This window comes from Peromyscus leucopus, chromosome 14 (genome assembly GCF_004664715.2).
Source record: "Peromyscus leucopus breed LL Stock chromosome 14, UCI_PerLeu_2.1, whole genome shotgun sequence".
NCBI classification, from domain to species: Eukaryota; Metazoa; Chordata; class Mammalia; order Rodentia; family Cricetidae; genus Peromyscus; species Peromyscus leucopus.
Genome location: NC_051075.1, coordinates 981,542 through 1,003,893, shown reverse-complemented (window position 1 = coordinate 1,003,893; position 22,352 = coordinate 981,542). Strand labels below are relative to the sequence as shown.

Genomic DNA, 22,352 nt, shown 5'->3' with positions numbered 1-22,352 from the left:
CCCATGCTGAATGGAAGAAATGGATGGATATTTCCTTCATGATAATATGCATATTTTTCTGTGTTGGGATAAAAGAGATGGGAATCCAGTATGGTATGCATGCCTGCAATTCCTGTCCTTGAGGCAGGAAACTCCTGAGTTTTGGCTGGTTTGGACTATAGAGCTGTCTGAATTTTAAAAAGTTGTAAAAGAAGGGGATGAATATGTGATAATAGCACTTTAGCATCTCTTAGTAAATTTGTATGTAAAGAGGATTTATGATAAGTTCAAGGCACAGCATGTTATTGCAATGCAATCTTGCTGTCTTTACTCCTCGTGAATAATTGTTGGCACTATGTTGTTATCAAGAGAAAAGATAATCTCTAAGGGCCTACACTGTATAGTAAAAACTGCTGCTTTATTTTAGATCATCTCCTGTACACATCATAGCTACTAGCAAAAGTTTACATTCCTATGCACGCCCACCACCAGTGTCCTCTTCTTCAAAGAACAGGCCAGGCTTCCCTCATGACCATTGGAAGGAAGAAACACCAGTAAGACATGAAAGGGTAAGTTTCTTCACGACATTAAATTTCTACAAAGTTTATATAATAGTTGGAAAACATTACCTTTCCCCCATCTAAGAAATTCTTTTGGAGAATATACAGATGGAAAAAAATATTTCATTGTTTATTAATTATGTGCATTTGATTTTGTGTTTACTTATGTTAAGAAAGTTTGTTACAGGTCTGGAGAGATGGCTCAGAGATTAAGAGGCTCTTCCTAGAGATCCTGAGTTCAATTCCCAGCACCCACATAGTGGCTCACAACCATCTGTAATGAGATCGGGTGCCCTCTTCTGGTGTCCAAGCATACATGCAGGAAGAACACTGTATAAATAATAAAGATTTATTTAAAAAAAGAAAGATGGCTAACAAATGACAGTATTTAACTAAAACTTAAAAAAAAAAAAAAAACTCTTCGGTATTGAAAACGTATTTTCCTTAAGCTTAAAATTAAGTTATTTGAAATCTTGAGTTTAAAATAGGTATTAAAAGAGCTTTAAGAGATAACAAAATAGAGGTTTCTGTTTCTCTGTACAGGCGAACAGTGAGTCTGAGTCTGGCATTTTCTGCATGTCCTCCCTGTCAGACGACGATGACCTGGGCTGGTGCAATTCCTGGCCAGCAACTGTTTGGCACTGTTTTCTGAAAGGTAAAGAAATACTTGACTATATTGCAGCTGCCTTGGGTGAGATAGTAGTCATATTGTCTGATACCTTCTTTCTTAATTCAACTCTAGGCACACGACTGTGCTTCCATAAGGAAAGCAATAAGGAATGGCAAGATGTTGAAGACTTTGCTAGAGCCGAAGGCTGTGATAATGAGGAAGAGATTCAAATGGGCACCCACAAGGTTCATTCATTTCAAACCCTTCTAAAGAATTTCAGAACCAGTCAAACTTGAGCGTTATCTACAGGAAACCGCTTATATTCCTGTGTAAATGGCACCCTGCGCTCTGTAAGCTCAGTGCCTAGAGAGGGGGGCTGTGAAGCTCGACCCAGTCAACTCCTAAGATGGGGTAGTCTCTGTTGCTTAGCAGCTTTGTGCTCTAAATGCTTATGTTCTGGAAAACTAGACTGGCATTAAACATAAATAGTAAACTAGTTAAGACTTTAAGTTCTCAGGTGTATAATGCAGTTAATTTCCTATAGAGTTAATTGGGAGTTTGTTGTTACTTTTTAAATGACTCCAGCAAACTATCATTTTCTTTATTGATGAATAGAAACAGTAGTGAACAACATTAGGATAAATATCTGTCGATACATTTTACTTTTTTGTTTTGTTGTTGTTTTTTGAGACTGGGTTTCTCTGTAGCCCTGGCTGTCTTGGAACTCACTCTGTAGACCAAGTTGGCCTCAAACAGAGGAGATTTGCCTGCCTCTGCCTCCTGAGTGCTGGGATTAAAGGCATGCACAACCACTGCCCAATAACACATTTTACTTTTAAAACTTACAATTTCTGCATCTCTACTGCAGACTAAATAAAATAAATAAATATGGAAGAATATAAAATTGACTGGTTGAAATTCCTTCTTGGAGCCTACTGTCTCCTGTTGACTTTCTTGAGAAAAAGTCTTAATTCTGTCTTGAGTATAGTGTCCTCATCTTAATGTTACTCTTCATTTAGTAAGGTGTGCAGTCTGACTTTGCCTTCTACTTTACAAAAATTGTCTTATAGTTTGAAATCTGCAAGATTTGCTACATTGGATTATCCCTGACTTCCTGACATTATCTTCCCTTAGTGTGTTCAGCAGCAATACCCCAATTCCCACATCCTGACTATTGCCAGCAGTGTGAGTGTTCTTCCTCCTCAGCCCAACTGATGGTAGTACCAGTGGCACCCAAGCATCTTGTTTGTAGAGAGCATTCTGAACTTAGTCTGTCCTCCAGAAAATCTTTACCTAATTGCTGTGGCTTCCTCATCTGTAATGCAAGATCAGATAAAAATCTTACGTAGCTTTAAGGACTAGAAAATCCTGAGCTGTGGTGGTGCACATGCCTTTAATCCCAGCACTCCAGGCAGAGGCAGGCGGATCTCTGAGTTCGAGGCTAGCCTGATCTACAAAGCAAGTTCCAGGACAGTTAGGACTATTACACAGAGAAACCCTGTCTCAAAAAACCAAATAAAAAGACCTAGAAGATTGATTTGACTGTTGTCCAAGTCTTGTTAGACATCACTAATGCATAATGATAAATCAGTTCTTCACACTCAGCCTAATATTAGGTGGTCTACATTTATTTCACTCTTTTTTTAATTTCTACTTGTTCCTAGTTATTCTTGATGACCAGATTCAAAACCGAGAAATTGTCTTTGATTATGTTCCCTTTCATCCTTCATGTTCAGTTTACTATTTCCATAAGGATTTTCAACATTCTTTTCTCTCACTCGTTATTTTGTTCATCCACTAGTATAAAATTGCATGCTGTAGCTAGCCATGGTTATGTTTATTTTTCTATGAATGCAAGAGTAATAAGCACCATGTTTTGTTCATGTCATTTACAAGCCTGGCATGTATTGCTCAGTAAATATCCATTGAATTTAAATTTTATCTGGTTCTTCTATCATTAATTGTTAACTCAAGATGTATAATGGGTTTCTCATAACCTCAAATAGTTAAAATGTAGAAGCTGGAGGATGGCTTAGAGTACTTGCTGCTTTTACAGAGACTAGTACATGTACATACACAAATACACCTTTAAAAAGTAATTATCAGATTCTCCTTCTGCATCATCCTCATCATCTTAAAATTGACAACCGCATTAATCAAACTGCTTCATTGACTTCCCAACACCTCATAAGGGACATTTAATGACTTTGCCTATCTTACTCTGTAACTGGCCAGTTTTTAGCCTTATTTGCCTAAGTTTGAACTTACCTTTTATTATTTTTTTTTCCTTTTTTTTTTTAAGCAAATACTTAGATACTCAAAGAAGTTAAATGCAAACTGTTCTTGGTCTCCTTTCCATTTCACTTCAGATGAAATTGAAAGTCTTCCTTAATATATCTCAGAATAGTGTCTTCGTTTATTAAATTTCATCATATTATTTATATTTGGGTTAAAATGCATATTCCAATCTGCCATATATCCTGTGGCCATTTATAATATGTGTTTCTTTGCTACTAGGTTTGAAAGTACTTGGAAGCTGAGAGATACTAAGTTTTACATGTAGTCTTGACATACATTGGGAAATTCACTGTGTATTGAACATTTAAAATTCATTTAGCCTATGCATATGATTATATGCTTTCAGGGCTATGGTTCTGATGGTCTAAAGTTGTTATCCCATGAAGAGAGTGTATCATTTGGTGAGTCTGTGCTGAAGTTGACATTTGATCCTGGTACAGTAGAAGATGGCTTGCTTACTGTGGAGTGTAAGCTGGACCACCCATTCTATGTTAAAAATAAAGGTAGGGTTCCAGTTGAATTTACAAACTTTACAATTATTTTCATGCGTGTGCGTGTTTTCTCTCCATGGATATCAGTTCCCCTCGGACTAGAGTTACTGAGCTGCCAGTTGAACCCCAGATCTCTGGAAGAGCAGCCAGTACTCTTTTAACTGCTGAGCCATCTTTAGCCCTGAGTTTTACATCTGTTTTGTAGCTTTGATGATTAAGAAAAAAATTGAAAATTGATTTCAAACCAAACAAAACTACAAAGGAAATGTTTCTAATTATGTTTAATAATGTCTAAGCGTCTTGGTCATAATCAGATAAAATGTCCCTGTGTATATGAGAAATTTCATTCATACTGAAAGCTCTTAGTTTGGTATAATGTGGGGAGTGGCATCCTCAGTAGTCATGCTTTTGTTTGTAGTTATCAAGTAGGCTGTAGCGAGAGTTAGTCTTTATAGCTTTTCTTTTTGCCTCTTGATTTTTCGAGATAGGGTTTCTGTGTGTAACAGTTCTAGATGTCCTAGGACTTGCTTTGTAGACCAGGCTGGCCTTGAACTCACAGAGATCCACCTGCCTCTGCCTCCCGAGTGCTGGAATTAAAGGCGTGCACCACCGCTGCCCAGCAATCTTTAGGGCTTTACTACAGAAGTGTCATGTTAAGCATAATTTAGTAATTCATAGGCAACTACATAGTTTCACTATTTATCCCTTAACTCTCTTTGCAGATGGATAGAAGTGCTGACTGATAGAGATTTATAAATAAAACAGTGGCTCAAACTAGTTTTGGGGGCTTTTACATAGCTGAAACAAAATACTTAATCTAGTGATTTATTATTTTAAAATCACACTCGACGCGTCAGACTTAGTAGTACCTGTTCTTTCTAACGTGTTCTAATTAGGGTGCTTTTTGTCATTCCTCACTCTTTACCTATTGTTTAACTTTAGGTTGGTCATCATTTTATCCAAGCTTGACTGTGGTACAGCATGGCATTCCATGTTGTGAAATTCATATTGGTGACGTATGTCTACCTCCTGGACACCCTGATGCCATTAATTTTGATGATTCAGGTGTTTTTGATACATTTAAAAGGTAATAGTGCTTTTATTTCATGTTAAAGTTTATTCTCTAGTGATTGCTGAGTCAAAATTGAAGCTAAGTTTTAAAGGTTTTAAGAATTTAAAAAGGGCTGGGGGAAAGGCTCAACAGTCAAAACCACTTGCTGCACAGGCATGTCCATCCCCAGAGCCCTTTAACTGCTGGGGGAGAGTGGCCTACCTATAATTCTAGCACTGGGGACAGCTGGTTAGCTAGTCAGCTTGGGAGCCCTGGGTTCAAGTGAGGGATACCACCTTACAGAATAGCTAGAGAACAGTTGGGAAAGACTTTTCCATACTCAAGAAGTCAATTCTTGTAGATGAGTATAAAGTCATGTCAATGACTTTGTAACTGAATTGTTCACAGCAGCAAAAAGGCTGTGTCAGTATTGCTAATTGTGATATAAACAAACAGTGGAATTCTTATCAGAAGATGAATGAACCTTAACTACACATTTAATGAATTGGATCAATTTAGGAAATAACTTTTAGCTGGGTGGTAGTGGCACACACCTTTAATCCCAGCACTTGTGAGGCAGAGGTAGGCAGATCTCTGTGAGTTCCAGGCCAGCCTGGTCTACAGATTGAGTTCCAGGCCAGCCAGAGTGGTTACACATAGAAACCCTGTCTCAAAAAAACAAAAAGGAATAATTTTAAAGTAGAAATTAATCTGAGAAATATATATACATATATATACATATATATATACACACATATATATAGTTATAGTTATAGTGCCCCTAATAAACTTAGGTTTTATTAAATACTGGTGTCAGGTGTTCCCTAGGACTGCCCTACATTCAGTGATGTACTAGGAAGACTCCTGAGACACAAATGCGCTTGTGTTCATGCAAAAGGATCCAGAGCACAGTCAGGAGAGGGAACCTCCCAGCTAAGGTAAAAAGCCAGGCTCGGCTTCCAGGAATGAGTAGTACAAACATAAGAGATGTTTCTGCCAGAGAAGTTTGTTAGACTTTCAAGACATAGGGTTTTTATTGAGATCCTGGCCCAATAAGATTCTCTTCTTGACATGTACCAAAATTCCAGTTTCTAAATACCAGTGCTCATAGTTCAGGGCCCGGTACGTTCTCTTCCAAGTTGTTGGAATGAAATTCAAGTTCTAGATGCCAGTTAAGTACCAGTGCTGTGGATAGATTTTTTGAAAGTACAGTAAACAGGCCAATAGTGTGTTTTACAATAAAACCCCACTGTTATGTTATTAAAACCTAAAGGTGATTCTCTGGTGTAACAAATGTGCTGTGTTAGTGGTGTTAGAATCCCTGTAGATTAGGAGTTCACTGCTTAGTTTTATGCTTCATAACTTAGGTTCATTTTTAATACACCAGGCATTGCATGGTATAAAACTTAATTTTTTTAAAGCAAAAAAGGGAAATTTAGCTGCCCAAGTCTTGTTTTTCTAAGATAGCAAGTTTTCATTTCTCACTCTTAGTGTTGCCGTTCCTTAGTGGGACAGTTGAGTCCATCTGGAGGACCTTAGCCATTAGTCCCATCTACTGTTGAGTGACTGTAATGTGACAGCAGTTCTTCCTCTGCTACAGTAGATAGTTAATTTTCCCAAGGTCACATTACTAGTAAGTGGCAGAGGCGAGATTTGAACGCTGTTAACATTATGTGTCATCACATACTCTATAATTAATTTAGAGTGCACTTTAAATACTGTTGATATTGCCTCTTTGCTTCCAGTCTTCTGAAGGAAGTGGGTTGATAGGTATGGAGTGTGCTCGTGCTGACAGGCCTTGGGTCTGGTAGAAGCATGACTCCAGAGCTGGACCGCCTGCCTTCACATCCTGATACTTCACTAAGCCAGTTGTGGAAGCTTAGGTCAAGTTCATTAACTTTGCTGTAGTGGTTTTTTTTTAAACCATAAAACAAAGATAGTAATTTAAATACTTATTAATTAGAAAAGACTAAATGAGCTTGATTAATAGGCTCTACATTATTGTAGTGTTTGCCTTTAAGAGTAATGACTGAGGGGTGGAGAGGTGGCTCAGTGGCTAAGAGCACTTCCAGAGGACCCAAGTTCTGTTCCAAGTACCCACATCAGGTGGCTCACAACTGTCTGTAACTTCAGCCCCAGATTGCCTCTGGCCCCCATAGGCATCTGCACACAGTTAAAAGTAATAAAATAAACCTTTAAAAGAAGAGAGTAATGAAACATGAAGGTGTTTGAAGAATAACACGTACCAAGATAAAAGGTGTTTCCGTGGTAGGAACAGATGCTTACTTACAAAATGGGGGGGGGGGGTAGTAAAACTAAGCTATCGAAGAAGATACTGCCATTGCGTTAGCTGTCAAAATCCTGGCTGTTACTGAATAGTGAAACCCACTTAAGTTGTATCCACAAAGAAAGTAGATGACAGATTTCTGCCACTAGATGGTGGTGTTTTCAAATTTTAGTAACTAGCTTACTCTATTGGGACTTTAAATGATAATTTCTTCAGTAAAGGTGAACAGTTATGCATCACATTCTTACACAGTGGCTATGTTTGGTAGTTTTCTAAACTTTATTTGGTAGGGGCTTCAGATGTTTTACAAAGCCTTAAGGACAGTTCTAGCTTTGCTCATTTAGCACTTTCCTGTGTTTAGATTTTCTGATCTCCTGTTTGACATTATTTCTACTTTGATGTAGTACCCAGAATTTCTCTTTTAGAGAAAGCTCAAAATAAAAGCCAAATAAAAGGTTTTGTGCTGTCAGAAAGAGTTCACAGAGTTTGAGGGTCCTTTTGGGGTCCATCTTTAGGCTGTGGTCTACATTAGCTCTGATTTTCATCTAATATTTTAATTAATATGGTGATTGCTTGATTACTCTTGAATTTGGCCATTGGTAGTATGAAGGTACTGGAATGTGGATGAGGAAGTCTGGGCTTTGCATCCTAGCACTGTCCTAGGGTAAATTACACTTCGTATCTTTTGGCTAGCCTCTTTCTTCATATGAAAGGGGGCAGTGGACTCCACTACTCCCAGGCTTGTTGAAGACTGAGACTGTGGATAGTTTGGGTGGTTATGCAGATTGAATTTACATAACAAATTGTGTTCTTTACTGATGATAGTTTAAGATACTAGTAATATATAGGTGGACCGGTATATGTTAGAACTTTTTCTACCTATACAAATTCTCAAATTGCATTGTATTTTAAGTCAGCCACATTTAATAGCTTTTTGGAGACAGGGTCTCAGCCCAGGTTGGCCTTGAGCCCGTGGTGTTGCTCAGGCTTGCCTCCACACAGCCTTCTAAATGCTGAGTTCTGGGCTGAATGGCTCCCCTTCTTAAACTGGCTTTTGTCTTTCAAGGTAGTTAGCTCTCAGGCCTGGCATGCTGCCCACTCCAGTTTAGTTTCCTAGGTCCAGAATCTTCTAGGCAAGAAATGAGATTATCAAATTCATTATTAACAAATTCATTTGTTAAAAATAATCTAGAAGAATATAAAAGGACAGGTATGGGGTCTGGAGGAGTTACCTTCTGTGAAGGACATGCTGGTTATAACTTTCCTGGGGCTTTAGAGGTTGGCTTTTAAAAGTTTTCAATTGCATCCATGAGACTTTCCTTATAAGCATCAGTGGCAGAAGTTGTGCCAGTAAAGTAGTACAGTGAAATTTTCACATGGTAGGTTTTTAAAATTTGTGGTCTAGTTCTGTATACTGTCTAATTTGAACTGTGTTTTTGTTCATTTTCTAGCTATGACTTCACACCTATGGACTCTTCTGCAGTTTATGTTTTGAGTAGTATGGCTCGCCAGCGCCGTGCATCTTTGTCTTGTGGAGGACCTGGTAGCGCTCAAGAATTTGCCGGCTCTGAATTCAGTAAAAGCTGTGGTTCACCTGGGCCATCACAGCTCTCCTCTGATTCTCTGTATGCTAAAGCTGTCAAAAGCCACAGCTCAGGGACTGTGAGTGCCACTTCTCCTAATAAGTGCAAAAGACCAATGAATGCCTTCATGCTTTTTGCCAAAAAATACAGAGTTGAATATACTCAGATGTATCCAGGGAAAGATAACAGGTAAATAGTAATAATGTAAGTACAATTACTGACATGTCAGTGCAGTTAACAGTAACTGAGGCAGCGAAAATAAACTCAAGAGCTCTTGTTGACTTCTTTCCATTTTCTTAGGTTGGCTTTAGATACATTGTTTTTTATAATACATAGGTTTTACAGACTACCTTCCTGAGAAGGGTCTCCCTTTGACAGTAACAGTAAGTTTAATGTACCTGTTAGAACATGAACAGTTCTAACAACTGATGGTTGATGACTAGTATAGTACTTCCTTGTGTCAGATTTGGAAAGTTTTCTATAACCCGAGTCTCACTGTGGGAAATGAAGCATTAACGGTTTATATAAACAAGCTCTGAGATTTGTCAAAACTCAGCCAATGGAACTTGAGTCCTGTCTGCTCTTGCCTCACCTGCCTCAGCATTATGCTATCCATCCAGCTCAGTCTCGCACTCACATGCTAAAGGTACCTCTTGCAATCTTCCTATTTCTCTGAGAGTCAATTATTACTTCCTTTGTCTTTGGGACCATAAATCAAAAGACTATAGCTTTAATTCAGATTGTAATGTCTCAATGCACTTAACTGTAAACACTGCCTACATTTTAGAAAGACGCTTTACACTCCAACTGCATCGGACTTGATGTGTTTGTACAAAATGGCCTTGTCCTAGTACTGGGTTATTTCTTTAGAATTGGAATTGAGGGCAGCCAGGGCTTAAATAGTGAGACTATGATTTTTTTAAAAAATTCATGTTGGAAATAGTCTCTGGTCAGGAGGATGTAATAGTTTAGCAGAAAACATACTTCTAAATTTGAAAAGCATTTTCAGAATACCTTAGCCCACCTCCCTCTCCCCTTTTCTGTGATGGCCATGCAGGAGTCTTCCTGACAAGTGCAGGGTGTGTTGCTCTTTTTACACCTGGCTCCTACTTGCTTATTAGAAAGAGTACCTGTGTCCTTGTACTGTATTAACAAGCCTAACAGCCGAGTGCTGATAGTTCTTTTAATTCTGGAGGAAAGGACTTGCCTAAGAGTAGATGTCTATTTTCATTTTTTTTTTTCTATTTTAGGTTCTCCTTATTAAAGATATCTCCCATATGGCTCATAACTCTTGCTTTGCTTTGCATTTCAGTATGGTGATTGATAGATCAGTAGTCATCTAACACGAAAGGATGACTGAAAAAAAATATTTTGGATTTTTTTCTTCTTCTATAGAGGTAGATCTTTATTCCGTGAATAAAGACGTTCTTTCTTAGGGGCAGAATGTAGACTAAAATAAATAGTTAGAGAGATACTTAGCCAGTTGGTATAAACATTAATCGGGCTGAAAAATTGTGAACTTGTGAAAGGAGGGATTCTGGTGTTGAGCACTGTGTGCGTCACACTACCCATCATGTTTTAACTTAAGGGGAAACTAACACCCCAGAACATCCTAACTTTGGGAGACAGAGACGGGTATGTGCCAATTTCATATGTCGGTTTTAAATAAAATAAAGCATGCTCGGTGGCTCTCACACACTCAATTTGACAAGACAAACCTGCCGTGTATTTCAGTAGGAGGTTCCTATGCTTACCATCCTCCTGAAACATCTTAGTACAAAGATTGTTTACAGACTGCAGTTACCCCCGGGATTCTCTTGTTTGAGTGCCATGAAACGGTTAAAGGTTATTCATAGAAGGAAGTGATGATAGCTGTATATTCTGGGTGAGATTACTTTAATAGCTTTAGTATCAGAATGACTAGGAAAAACTAGGAAAATGTCAGCTTGGCTCCCTCTTCTTTTTTGAATTTACTCCAGTGTCTCATGTGCTAAGTACAGATCTGATCTAGTGTACTTTTTATCATTAGACATAAACTGAGGCAAAGAAGTCTTTCTCACTTGACTTGCATTTGTGTGGAGAAAAAGCTTTTATCATAACCATAATAGTTTGAGTAGCTACGCGCACAAAATAAGTTCTTAATACAAGTTGACTGTCTTATGCTGCCGATACTGAACTTTTCTTGGGAAATATCCAGTTTTTAGCCATTTTGAATATATTGGAACAAATATTAATACTGGGACTATACACCCAAGATTCTGATAAATGTGACAGGCTTTGCTGAAATGACTGTGATTGTCCTTCTCTGTGGTTTTGGCATTTTGGGCTGAAGTAACAGCAGTTGGTACACATCTATGAAAAATTAACATGTTAGTATTTATTTTGCAGAGCCATTAGTGTGATCCTTGGTGACAGGTGGAAAAAAATGAAAAACGAGGAAAGGAGGATGTACACATTAGAAGCAAAGGCTTTGGCTGAAGAACAGAAGCGTTTAAATCCTGACTGTTGGAAAAGGAAAAGAACCAATTCAGTATGTTAGCAATAGTACTTTTACATGGTGCTGTGTGGCCCTGTATGCCTGTGTGCGTGTTGACACGTCAGAGCCTTTAAAGATACCTCACCATTATTATACTGCAAACCTAGTAATGTTTGCAGAACATAGCAGCAAAGTCTGCCTTTTCCCCTTTTTTTATCATCATCAAGAACCACTTATGGCAAGCAGAAATCTCTCAAGCCAGCTTAAGAATGTCCTAAGTGCTGAGGTGGAAGATAGTTTTGGAATATAGTATTTCCAATTTGGTTAAAAGATGGACACCAAGCTGGGCAGTGGTGGCACATGCCTTTAATCCCAGCACTCGGGAGGCAAAGGCGGATCTCTGTGAGTTCGAGGCCAGCCTGGACTACAGAGTGAGATCCAGGACAGGCACCAAAACTAAACAGAGAAACCCTATCTCAAAAAACAAACAAACAAAAAAAGATGGACACCAGGTTAGGCAGTGGTAGCACACTCCTTTAATCCCAGTACTCAAGGAGGCAGAGGCAGGTCGGTCTCTATGAGCCCTGTCTCAAAAATCAAAAATAAATAAACAATTAAAAACCGAGGACTATTAACTCGATTAAAAACATTACAGTAGAAAATTTCTCTAGTTCTTGGTGTCTTCCCTCAGATTCATTCATTAAGTAGTAACATCCATACAGATTTCTGCCATTGACAAAAACTGCTAGATTAGAAATCTGAAGGAATAAGCATGGTGGAAAATAAGTTTCACGGTACTATCGTGGTTGATAGACTCCATTAGTAGAACTGCTGATTGGCATCCTTTATGTTCGGTTTTTAGGTTATTTACCAAAAAAGTACATATGATAGAATAGAATGAGCTCATGTTTTAGTGAGGAGATGATGTGAGTAGTTAACAGAAGAGGCTTGGTGAAGGTGTGATGATCTAGTCCTGCTCACTTGTAGGGTAAACGGCTCAAAGATGTACTCTAAAGTAGTCAGCTGACAAAAGTAGTTGAACTGTAATGTAGAAGTTTGCTTTGTGCTTTTTTGGGGTGTGTGTGTGTGTGATAGAGGGGGGGTTCATGTAGCCTGGGCTGGCCTCAAACTTGCTTTTGTACCCAAGAATGATCTGCAATTTGTAATCGCCCTGCTTCTAACCCCTTGAGGGATTACAGGTGTACAACACACACCCAGGTTGTGTGTGTGCATGTTTGTGTGAGTGCAGCCATGCACAGTGAAGTCACAGGACAAGCTCAAGTGTTGGTCTACCGCCTTCTGCTTTGGATGCACAGGCTTATGTAATGTAGTGCTGGGCTTTGAACCCAAGGCTTTGTGCTTGGTAGGGAAGGCCTCTACCAGCTGAGTCACATATCCGCTTCCTGCAAATTCTCTATTGTTTTGGAACTTCAGATGGGACATGATCTGTTTTCACTTTTTTGTGCATGCTGCTCTCAAAATTTGTATAAATTTTTCAGATACATGAGCCATGAGGAAACTTGAATCTTTACCGTAAATCTGAGCTTACCCTACAGGGTTAACATTCGTTGTTTTGTAAGCATGCACTGTTTTATTTCCACAGGGCTCTCAACAACATTGAACCTGATGCTTGCATTTTTAAATCTGTACCTGCCTAAGTACTGACTCTGGATGGAAAAGCCTGGAAGACCTTGGTCTCACTGATTGTCCTGAATTTGAGTGACCATAAGATACTGATAGCATTGAGTCCTGAAATGATTTAATGAGTGAGGATTTGCTTTCTCCATTAGAGCATTAAGTAAGCTACAACTATCAACATTGTAAACCAAATTGCCTTATTTTCCTTCCAAACTTCATATATGTCTATCAGGTAATATAGGCTTGAAAATTGATATCCTGTGGTGCTAAAGTACAGTAGAAAGAAAGATGTGTATACATGTTTTATTTTAAATTGTACGAAGGGGAATTAAAAAAATATGTAACTGCTGTTTTATACATCAGCTCCTTACTGCTTATTAATCTGTATTGTACCCACGATATCAGGAATGAAGCAGAAGCTGGCCTTTTCATGAGTAGCCATCACATGGCCCAGCATCTGTGCCAAACACAGTCGCTTCTAGTCTGGCCAGTGCCAAGAGACAATATAACATGGCAGGTAGATGGTGTCATTGTCCTAGCTAAAAGAGCCACCTGCTTCAGATACCACGGGCATGTGCTGAGTGGATGCACCAGGGGGCAGCACTCCTCCATGATTTCCAGTGGGGGCCAAACCTGACCGAGTTGGTGCAGTTGGTTAATAGCATTGGGATAGTCACTGTAATGGTGCTGTTGACAGTCGACACCATTGTATTTTAACATGTTCTCTCTCCTCAGCCACACATGGACATCTGTTTGTCACCGTTCTCTATGGTGGGGCAGACTTTGCACTTACTGAAGTGCGACCCTTGCACTTTACTTCCCTCAGCTTCTAAACTAGCGCAAGGGCTGTGGCAGGACAGTTGCTGCTGCTCTGAGCTACAATCATGGCTTCTCATGTTACTTACCAAGTGGTATTTTTGGTTAGGAATCACAGCTGTAAAATTGATTTCAGTTCATTACACTTCTTCAACATGTTGCCCCTCAATTTTGCACACTATATTCTTGTATATTATTTGAAATAAAATGAAAGAAAAAATTCTGATTTCTGATTGACTGAGTTTATGTATAACTATCAGAACAATTGGACCAGCAGATGGAAAACATTCTTGATAAAATGCATTCTGGTGTTATAATTAAGTTCCTGGTAGGATTTTAAAAATTAAAGAATGTTAATGGAGTAAAGACAATAGAAAAATAAGGACTTATATTTATAGAGAGCCTTTGTAGAAATTTTTATTTTTTAACTCGTCTTTGTTCCAAAGCCCAAGTGACTTTTTAATAAAATGACAAAGTATAAAGGAAACCCTGGCTTCATTTAAAGATGTAGCAACATGTCATAAGAACACTGAGTGTGCATCTGTCTCAGCTTGGTTCTGCCAATCACTTGTCTTGACTTCACATCAGTATCACTTTCAGGATAGTCTTCTGTCAGGTGTGCACTCAGGGACTCCCCAGTATTGATTCTAGAGTGAGATTTGAAAACCACGTGGTTGGGGAAAGCAGGGTGAGTGAGCTTGTCCCTTTAGGAGCAATGCAAGTGCAGGGAATCAACAGCATGATGGCACAAAAACAAAAACAAACAAACAAACAAAACCCACCTAATTAATAATTTTCCTTGTTCATAAATCTAAAAAAGAAAAAAATGGGTATCTTTAGGGGGAAAAAAATCAGGTGTATGCAATTTAAAGTTTATGATCTATTTTGACATTGTAAAGTTAGAAGTACTGGAGGTAACAAGGAAAGATCAATAGGAAATACAGAAAATCAATTATCTTTAGCTGCTAGTTGCCATGTTTAGATGGGTTTGTGTGTGGAGCCTGCATGTCACTGAAGAGTAGACATAGCCTTTTGAAGCAGCTGGACCATAATGGGATAAACTGGTGCAAATTCTTTGCCTTCTCTGCTTCTCACTGATTGAACATAAGCTTCCAAGGCTCCCCTGAAAATGCAAAGGAAAAATGTCACATAAATCCAAGTTTCAGTAGCACCAATATGAAAATAACATGTCTGTCCCATTTCTGGAATTGCTCTGCCCAGAGCCACCGACTGGTACTTCAAAAATGCATTGGAGTTACAGTAGTTAGGCCAGCTGGGTGATTCAGCTATGGCCAAGTCAGTCTTTCACTTTTCAGTATATGCTGTTCCCTGTGTCCATCCTGAAGGCATGTGAGAGAGTATGTGGGTATAGCTGGTGCTTGTTCATGGAGTTCAGCTAGGGGAGAAAGCACCTTGTACACATGCTCAGGAGGGCCCATGGGCACACACAGTAACTACAGCATTTTAGAGCTCCCAGTCTTTGTGTGTGCCCATGGCAGAGAGGTGACAAGGAGTCTGAACTTAGGCACTGATTTGTGTGATGCCAGATGGTTACTTTGGCAATGTTCTTCTGAATTGCACTGGGAACAGTAGTTGACAAATGGTATTTGCACCCTGGGCTAGTTCCTTTACCCCAGGGCCATTTTCCCACAACCACAGCAGAGCAGTAGGCGTGGCCACAAGTCCATAACCAGTCTCCATGGGAAAACCTGTGCATCTCCAGCCATTAAAGCTTAAAGAATGGTTTGTACTTCTGTATAAAGAGGAATAAATTACCACTGTTATCACATCTTTGTTGTTTGTTCCAAAACTCTGGAAATAGTCAGGTGTGTTCTTGCCTCTTCACCTGTTGTGGGCTGTCTCTGGTTCTGTCTGCCTTCTGGATATCTGAAGGAACACTTGGCATCTACCAAATGCTTGGCACTGTTCCTTTGGTCTTTCCTTTCTGAGCCCAGGGAACCAGCTCTGAAACTCTGATTCCCATCTATGTGCAGTCAAGTACCATGGTCTCAAGTTCATCCCACCACAGTTGCCCCTTCCCAACTTTGTTTCATTTTGAATGCTTGCTATCTTTTCATATAGCTGCTGGCATTTCTGGGGTACACCCTGGTACTGGCTCTCCAATATCACCAGCTATTCCTTGTTTGCAAAAGGATAGCATCCAAACAACCCAGCTGTGTGATAAACCACTGCCCAGCACTTTATGCTTCTTGGGCTCTCAACAGTTTGATGTAGACTAAAAAGACCTGCAAATCACTCCTTTATACTTCACTCACTACTGGCTGAGCCCATTGCCCAGTCTGGGAAGAGATCGATAGTTTTCCACTCTGAAATAGGATGTCTCTCCCAAGATAGGGGTTGGCCATCCCACATATCCACAATTAAAAGAGATATGTTCTCCTTAATACCTGCACATCGCCTCTTATCCTTGGGATAAATGCCCTTTCTTGTGTTCTCCCTGGACAGCTCTTTACCATTTAGGACTTAGCTTTAAAATTTTCCTTTGGCATAAAAAGTCAGGTAGCAAAAAGCTACCCTGGAGTCAAATAGATGTATATAAAGGCCTGACTACACAGTGTCCAGCATTCTTAAATTCCTGGCTTCATGCTGTGTTCAGGGTATGAGTGAGTCCTTTAGCCCTACAGAAGCATGGGCAGGCCATTAAGAAGCCAGAGTCTCAACAGCTGGGCGGTGGTGATGCATACCGTTTAATCCCAATACTCTGGAGGCAGAGGCAGGTGAATCTCTTGAGTTTGAAGGCTGCCTGGTCATCAGAGTGAGTTCCAGGACAGTCAAAGCTACACAGCCAAAGCCTGTCTCAAAACAAAAACAAAAACAAAAAAAGGAGCTTCTCTAATAAGATAGTACTCAGGTCTTAGGCTCAGCCTCAAGTCTCATTTAATAAGCAATTCTTAACTATTAGAGTGGAAGTCAATGCTCTTAGCAGTATTTTGTGAGATGTTTCAGTGCATATGAGAGCCAACCCTTAGTGAGTTACTTCTCTATGAAGAAAATTGTTTCTTTTCCAATTGCCATGCCCATTTAGGCAGGTGCCCCACAAATGTCCTTAGAGACTGGCTGAGAGATACAATAGAGAGTAACCTCCAAGAGCTTGGGGTGTGCTCATGCACATGTGTACACACATACATATTTGCCAGTCTAAGAAATAAGTGTGGGAAATCTTATAAATGTTACAGAGTGGACTCACTGCATCTGCTCTATTCACAAAATGCACTTTAAAAGCAACAGCAGTCTTTTGCATTTGAAGGGAGAAGGCTATGTAAATCATACAGCACATAGACGGAGACTCAAAACGAGTTTGGTTAGCTTTCTTTTCTCTTGATACCCATCAAAAACACCATCAGAACTACAGTAAGAAAACAGATTAAGCTGCCCTCCCACATAAAATCAGGGCAAGGTTTTCAAGCACTTATTAAATTACTTCATTTGCTTCAGCAAAACATTAGCTTTCTTGGAAGTCAGGCCAAGCATTATGTAAGAGGTTTGTTTGTGACCACATAAGATTGCTGAAGTTCCCGTCAGTGAGGAAAGGCAATGAGTAAGAACTGAAGGACTGGCTTGTGTTAGTAGGGTACACTGTTAATGATACACCAAGTAGATGTTTTATAAACAGCAATTTATTTGTCAGGCATTAAAATTCATTGTGATTAGTACTGAAATCCTAAGTGATCTCTTGTACCTGTACCCCAAAAGGCATTTAGGACCCAGCTTTTCCCTCGTTTCACAGTTCATTACACATCTATCTCAGGCGCTTAGTTCCTGGAACTGGCATCTACTGGAAGGGATAGGCACAAGGAGGCACCTGACACTTTAAGACTTTTAGAAACAGACAATCTGGGAAAATAAGGTTCCAGCCTGTTCACGGATTCATATGACACCAGATTTTTTTTTTTTTCTGTAACAGATAAATGCCATAAGCTTGATAAAGTCTAAATGGTTTCGACCTCAGTGTCCTCAAAGGGCTACAATAAGATGCATTACTTCTCTCCTACTAAGACACATAGATTTGTGGCAGATCCAACCATTTCTGCAGACCCTGGGGAATTTTTGATCCAAATGTCTGGAGCACCTTCCTGGTGGCTGAGCACCGCCGCTCTCCCTCCCCCAATTCTCCACATGGCCTGGATCAGTGATTGCAGACTTTAAAGTCAACTTCACTGTTATCTATTCAAGTTCCAGAAAAACACCTGATTTTGTCAAAAGGCAACGAACAGGGCAGAAGAGAACTCGCCATCTGCAGTCTATTCTGCAGCAGTGCTGTACTGTTGAGCACTCTGCCCTACTTCTAACAGCCTAACAGATGACTGGGAGGAGCAGAATGAGGTTCCACCGAGGCTGAAGGAAATGCTGACATCAGACTAACACTTGCTCTACAGGGAGAGAATCATCCAATGATGCTTTGGTAGGTGGGATCAGAATTCCATTTTGAGGTAACAGATAAGAAAGCATAACCTCTAAGACAAAGGCCTTTTCTTGTCAAGAGCCAGGCTGCTGTGGCAGTGCAGTTTCTTGCCAAGGCAGGCTGCACTTCCTGCTCGAGGCAGGAAGGTTCTGGGATCTGCACATGAGAGGTGGCTCTTATGAGCATGGCTTTCACTTGCTAAGTATGGACTTAGTAACAGCACTGCTGAGGGACATTTTAAACAGCAGCAGCAGAAAAACAGATTTGTGATCACCTATAGCAGGACAGCCATGTGGATGAGCTCATTCCAAGACCATAACATGACAAAATCCTGCTGACTCCTCTCCTATTACCAAGTATGTTGAAGCTGAGTGACTGGGACTCAGACAAAAAGGTCAGAGACATGGTAAATCAGTGAGTTAGAGGAGATCCAAACTCCCTCGCCACATCTGAAGCCTTTCCCAAAAGCATGTTTAATGAGGCCTTGGTACTGACAGGAAGCTTACCCAGCAGCCTTTCCCATTTCGGGGTCAGTTTACTAGTGAGGAAAATAAGCCTAGACTCGGGGCTGGGGATTTATTAAATCTACCACTGATTTAGCTCAGTGGTAGAACGCTTGCCTAGCAAGCGCAAGGCCCTGGGTTCGATCCTCAGCTCCAAAAAAAAAAAAAAAAAAAAAAAAAAAAAGCCTAGACTCATGCCCCTTTTCCCACACGGGTTTCTCGAGGCTCTGATGCCACACCCATGGCTTGGTGCCAGTCTCAGAAGCTGATGGGCCCTCAGCTGCTTCAACGGTGTGCTTTATCTGAAAAGTGCACTAGGTCCCACTGTGACAGTGGGTGGCACCTTCTCGTGTGCACACAGCTGAGAACGACCTTCCCATACGTGCTTCATACCTGCAGGATCAGATGGGCTAGCTGGCCTGCCATGTATCCACAGACCTTCAGGGGTTAAAGAGCAATGCTAGCTAGAATCAGAGAATGAGCTGGACAGGAGTTGACTCATGATGTTTCCCAGCATGGCTGGTTAGATGATGGTAACCTCTCATGACAGGGCATATAGCAAAGAAAGGTGTGTGAGGGAATGATTACCTTAAAACATTTGGGGGCCGCGATTCCTGTGGTGTGTGAGTGCAGATGCTGAGAGCAAGCTTACTGGCCTAAGGCCCCATGCAAGTGAGTCCCATACCTGGGATTTATGGGAGGCGGGGGAGAGGCTACAAGAAGCATGCGTTTACACCAGCTCAACTGAGAACGAAAAGTCTATATAGACTGAGACGAAAAAGCTAGAAACAAAATGTGGACAATGACATTTAAGAAACAGAAAAAAGGAAGCAATTCAGCAGATGGAATGGATGGGGAAGAGACCAGAAAAGCAGAAACAGGTGAAGCTGAGAGAAGATGGGGCCACTTAAGAGCTCGGCCTCACATGTCAGTCAAGTATGCTGAGTCAGCTGAACTAAAGGACATGCTGGCCTACTCCGGCAAAGCTATGGGGTTGGGGAGGAGGTCTCTGGTGATGTTTTCTAATGAGGGCTGAGAAGGGAGTATTGACGGAAGAAACATGCTCAAGCTGCACGCACAAATGCACCTCCCCATGCTCATGGCTGGAGATGTACACACGCTTGGGCACAGGTGCCCACAGAAATGTATTCACAGATCACAACCAGAGAATGTGTACGGTCCTTTCCTGCCGAGAACTGTTACTGTTCAAATTTCACTCACATCTGAGTGCTACCATTTCAGTGACTGCAGAACATGAAAATGACACATGAAATACACAGCCAAAGTGAATCCTTTTATAGTTGAAGCTGTTTTAAAGCTGGAGCTCATGCTCTAGGGTTGTATCAGGCAAAGCACAAAGGAGGGTGTGAAGATCTGGAAGAACTAGACAGCCCTATGCCTCCCAGTACACTCCAGAGACCACCACGCGAGTACCTGGCCAATGAAGGCCACTTGAAGGTACGCAGTGCATGTCTGCGCCCACACAATCACTGCTCCTTTTACCATCCCCAGCCCGGCCGGCCGGCACTCCTAGAAAACCCAGCTTTACCTGAGGAGGAGGAGCCTGTCCTTTTCCGACGGGTGATCGTCCAGCCACTGGGAGAAGCGTGCGTGGGACCACTCTGCCCTCTTCAGGGTTGCACCAGAGAAGAAAGTACATTCTTTAGCACAAGACTCTCCATGACTCTCAAGGTGAACTCACCTTCTAAACTTCCTGAGCTTCTTAAAGGAAGCTGAGAAGGTGGCACAGGCCTTCATGCAACTGATTACCAGAACACCTTAAGATCTGCCAACTGACATGGGCAAAAAAAAAAAAAAGCAGCCTGCATCACCAGAGCTTTATGAATAGAAATTACTTGTATGCTTGTTTTGTCTGATGATGGTGATGATTTTTGAGATAGGTTCTCACTCTGTAGTTCAGGCTAGCAAGGAATGCATGCTAGTACTCCAGCTTCAGCTTCCCAAATGATAAGATTACAGGCCTGTCCACCTTAGTAAGCTGAGACCTTTCTTTCTGAGGGCTAACTCTGGACTCCTGAGGTAAATTTGACTGCCTGCTGAGCAAACAATTGCGGGCACTGGAGTTTTCTTCCACCTCTGCACTTTCAGAGAGCCATCTGAGACTAAGGAAAGCAGGTTAGCCAGGACCCCACTCATGAGGAGACTTGTTTACAAACTGACTTGGGAGGAGTCCATGACGGTTTTACCGTTACTTCATTACCTGGAAGGGGGATTTCAGCTCAGCCGGTGCTCTTGTGAACAGAAACTGAATAATGATGCTGAATGGAATAACATCCCCCACTGCTGGACTGTCGGCCACATGTTCACTTGTCTGGAAGAGCAGGGGTCTAGAAGGAAAAGAGGAAGTTAATTCATGTGGTTCAGCATTGGAAGGGGTAGTCTGGTAGGAGAATCACTCTTCTTGAATATTCTTCCATCTTTTTTGTGGGGAGGGGGATTCAAGACAGGGCTTCTCTGTGTAGACCTGGCTGTCACGGAGCCAGTGAACCAGGCTGGACCTCAGAGATTTGCCTGCCTCGTCCTCCCGAGTGCTGGGATTAAAGGTGTGCACCACTACACCCAGCCCTAGGTTAGTTTCTGAAGCCTCATTTTAAAGCCTCCATTCAGCCCAGGACACACGTGCTCATAATCTTGCAGGCTGACTTAATTCATGCTCTTTGACACTTACCACTTATCAGTGGGTCCGACATTACTTCACTAAAGCAGCAAAACTCCTTCTAGGATCATTTAATGGACAAGCTACAATCAACTGAAGCACAAAGCGAAGCCTAAGTTGGTGTAAGTAGCAGGTGCTTACCTCCACTGGCGCTTGTACCTTTCATCCTATGTAAAACCCTTCTTTAGGCTATAATCTAACACGACGAACTCAATGTTTTCTATGCATTCTTTCTAAACAGAACTTGAGTCTTTAATGCAAAGTAATTACTTTGCTGATTATTCCAGTAATTTATGCCAGCTCCCTTCAGTCCTGAGTCTTACTGTCACAGTTTCATAGAGCCGTGTGAAGGGAAATCGACTCCACTACCAATGCCTGGCCACTCTGTGACAAAACCAGGGCAAGAATGATGTGCAGCTGCCTTGGCTCTGAGTTCTGATGGACACAGCTCGTGACTTGATGGCTGGCTGTAGAGGTTTTCCTGGTAGTGCCAGCGGCAGTCACACTTCTTGGCAGTTCAGATGACTGACATGAGCCATGGAACACAGCTCTGTATCCTGTTCTCTTTCCTCAGCCATCCAAACTATACCAATGTGTGAAGGCAGGCAGGCCTATGTGAGACAGCCAATCCCTCCCTTCCTCTCACTAATGAACATTTATTCCAGGAGCCAGGAGAGTGTGCTCAACACACACTTGATTCTTGTTGGAAACAAAATATTAGGAAAAGATAAGGATATATATATATATATATATATATATTCATATCTATAACTATATCCATATCTATATATATATATACACACACATATATATACATATATATCATATAAATTGCTATAGCCCACGGCCAATGCTGTATGACTAGATGGCTTCTGGTTCCTGCCACACATATGCAGGTGCCTGTGCCTGTGGAATCTAGAAGAGGGCATCAGAGTTCTTGGAGCTGGAGTTACGGGTAGT

The 22,352-nt window shown here is 40.9% G+C and overlaps 2 protein-coding genes across 8 annotated transcripts in view; one reads left to right on the top strand and one right to left on the bottom strand.

Moving 5' to 3' along the window:
• Hbp1 (HMG-box transcription factor 1) overlaps positions 1 to 14,015 on the top strand; it is a 29,739-nt gene extending 15,724 nt beyond the window's left edge. For 2 of the 5 annotated variants that reach the window (XM_028891737.2, XM_028891736.2), the window contains exons 4-11: positions 407 to 548; positions 1,083 to 1,194; positions 1,282 to 1,394; positions 3,794 to 3,950; positions 4,881 to 5,025; positions 8,728 to 9,048; positions 11,248 to 11,389; positions 12,939 to 13,469. In XM_028891737.2, coding sequence (XP_028747570.1) covers positions 407 to 548; positions 1,083 to 1,194; positions 1,282 to 1,394; positions 3,794 to 3,950; positions 4,881 to 5,025; positions 8,728 to 9,048; positions 11,248 to 11,389; positions 12,939 to 12,956 — 1,150 coding nt within the window. In that variant the 3' untranslated portion in view covers positions 12,957 to 13,469. Of the gene's footprint in view, positions 1 to 406; positions 549 to 1,082; positions 1,195 to 1,281; positions 1,395 to 3,793; positions 3,951 to 4,880; positions 5,026 to 8,727; positions 9,053 to 11,247; positions 11,399 to 12,938 lie in introns of those variants that run through there. The other 3 variants (XM_028891735.2, XM_037210486.1, XM_028891738.2) reach the window with 3 other exon arrangements.
• Positions 14,016 to 14,180: 165 nt separating this feature from the next.
• The window catches only part of Cog5 (component of oligomeric golgi complex 5), a 328,269-nt gene continuing 320,097 nt past the window's right edge, over positions 14,181 to 22,352 (bottom strand). For all 3 annotated transcript variants that reach the window (XM_028891732.2, XM_028891734.2, XM_028891733.2), the window contains 3 exons: positions 20,937 to 21,063; positions 20,265 to 20,344; positions 14,181 to 14,912 (listed from right to left, as the gene is read on the bottom strand). In XM_028891732.2, coding sequence (XP_028747565.1) covers positions 14,798 to 14,912; positions 20,265 to 20,344; positions 20,937 to 21,063 — 322 coding nt within the window. In that variant the 3' untranslated portion in view covers positions 14,181 to 14,797. The remainder of the gene's footprint in view (positions 14,913 to 20,264; positions 20,345 to 20,936; positions 21,064 to 22,352) is intronic.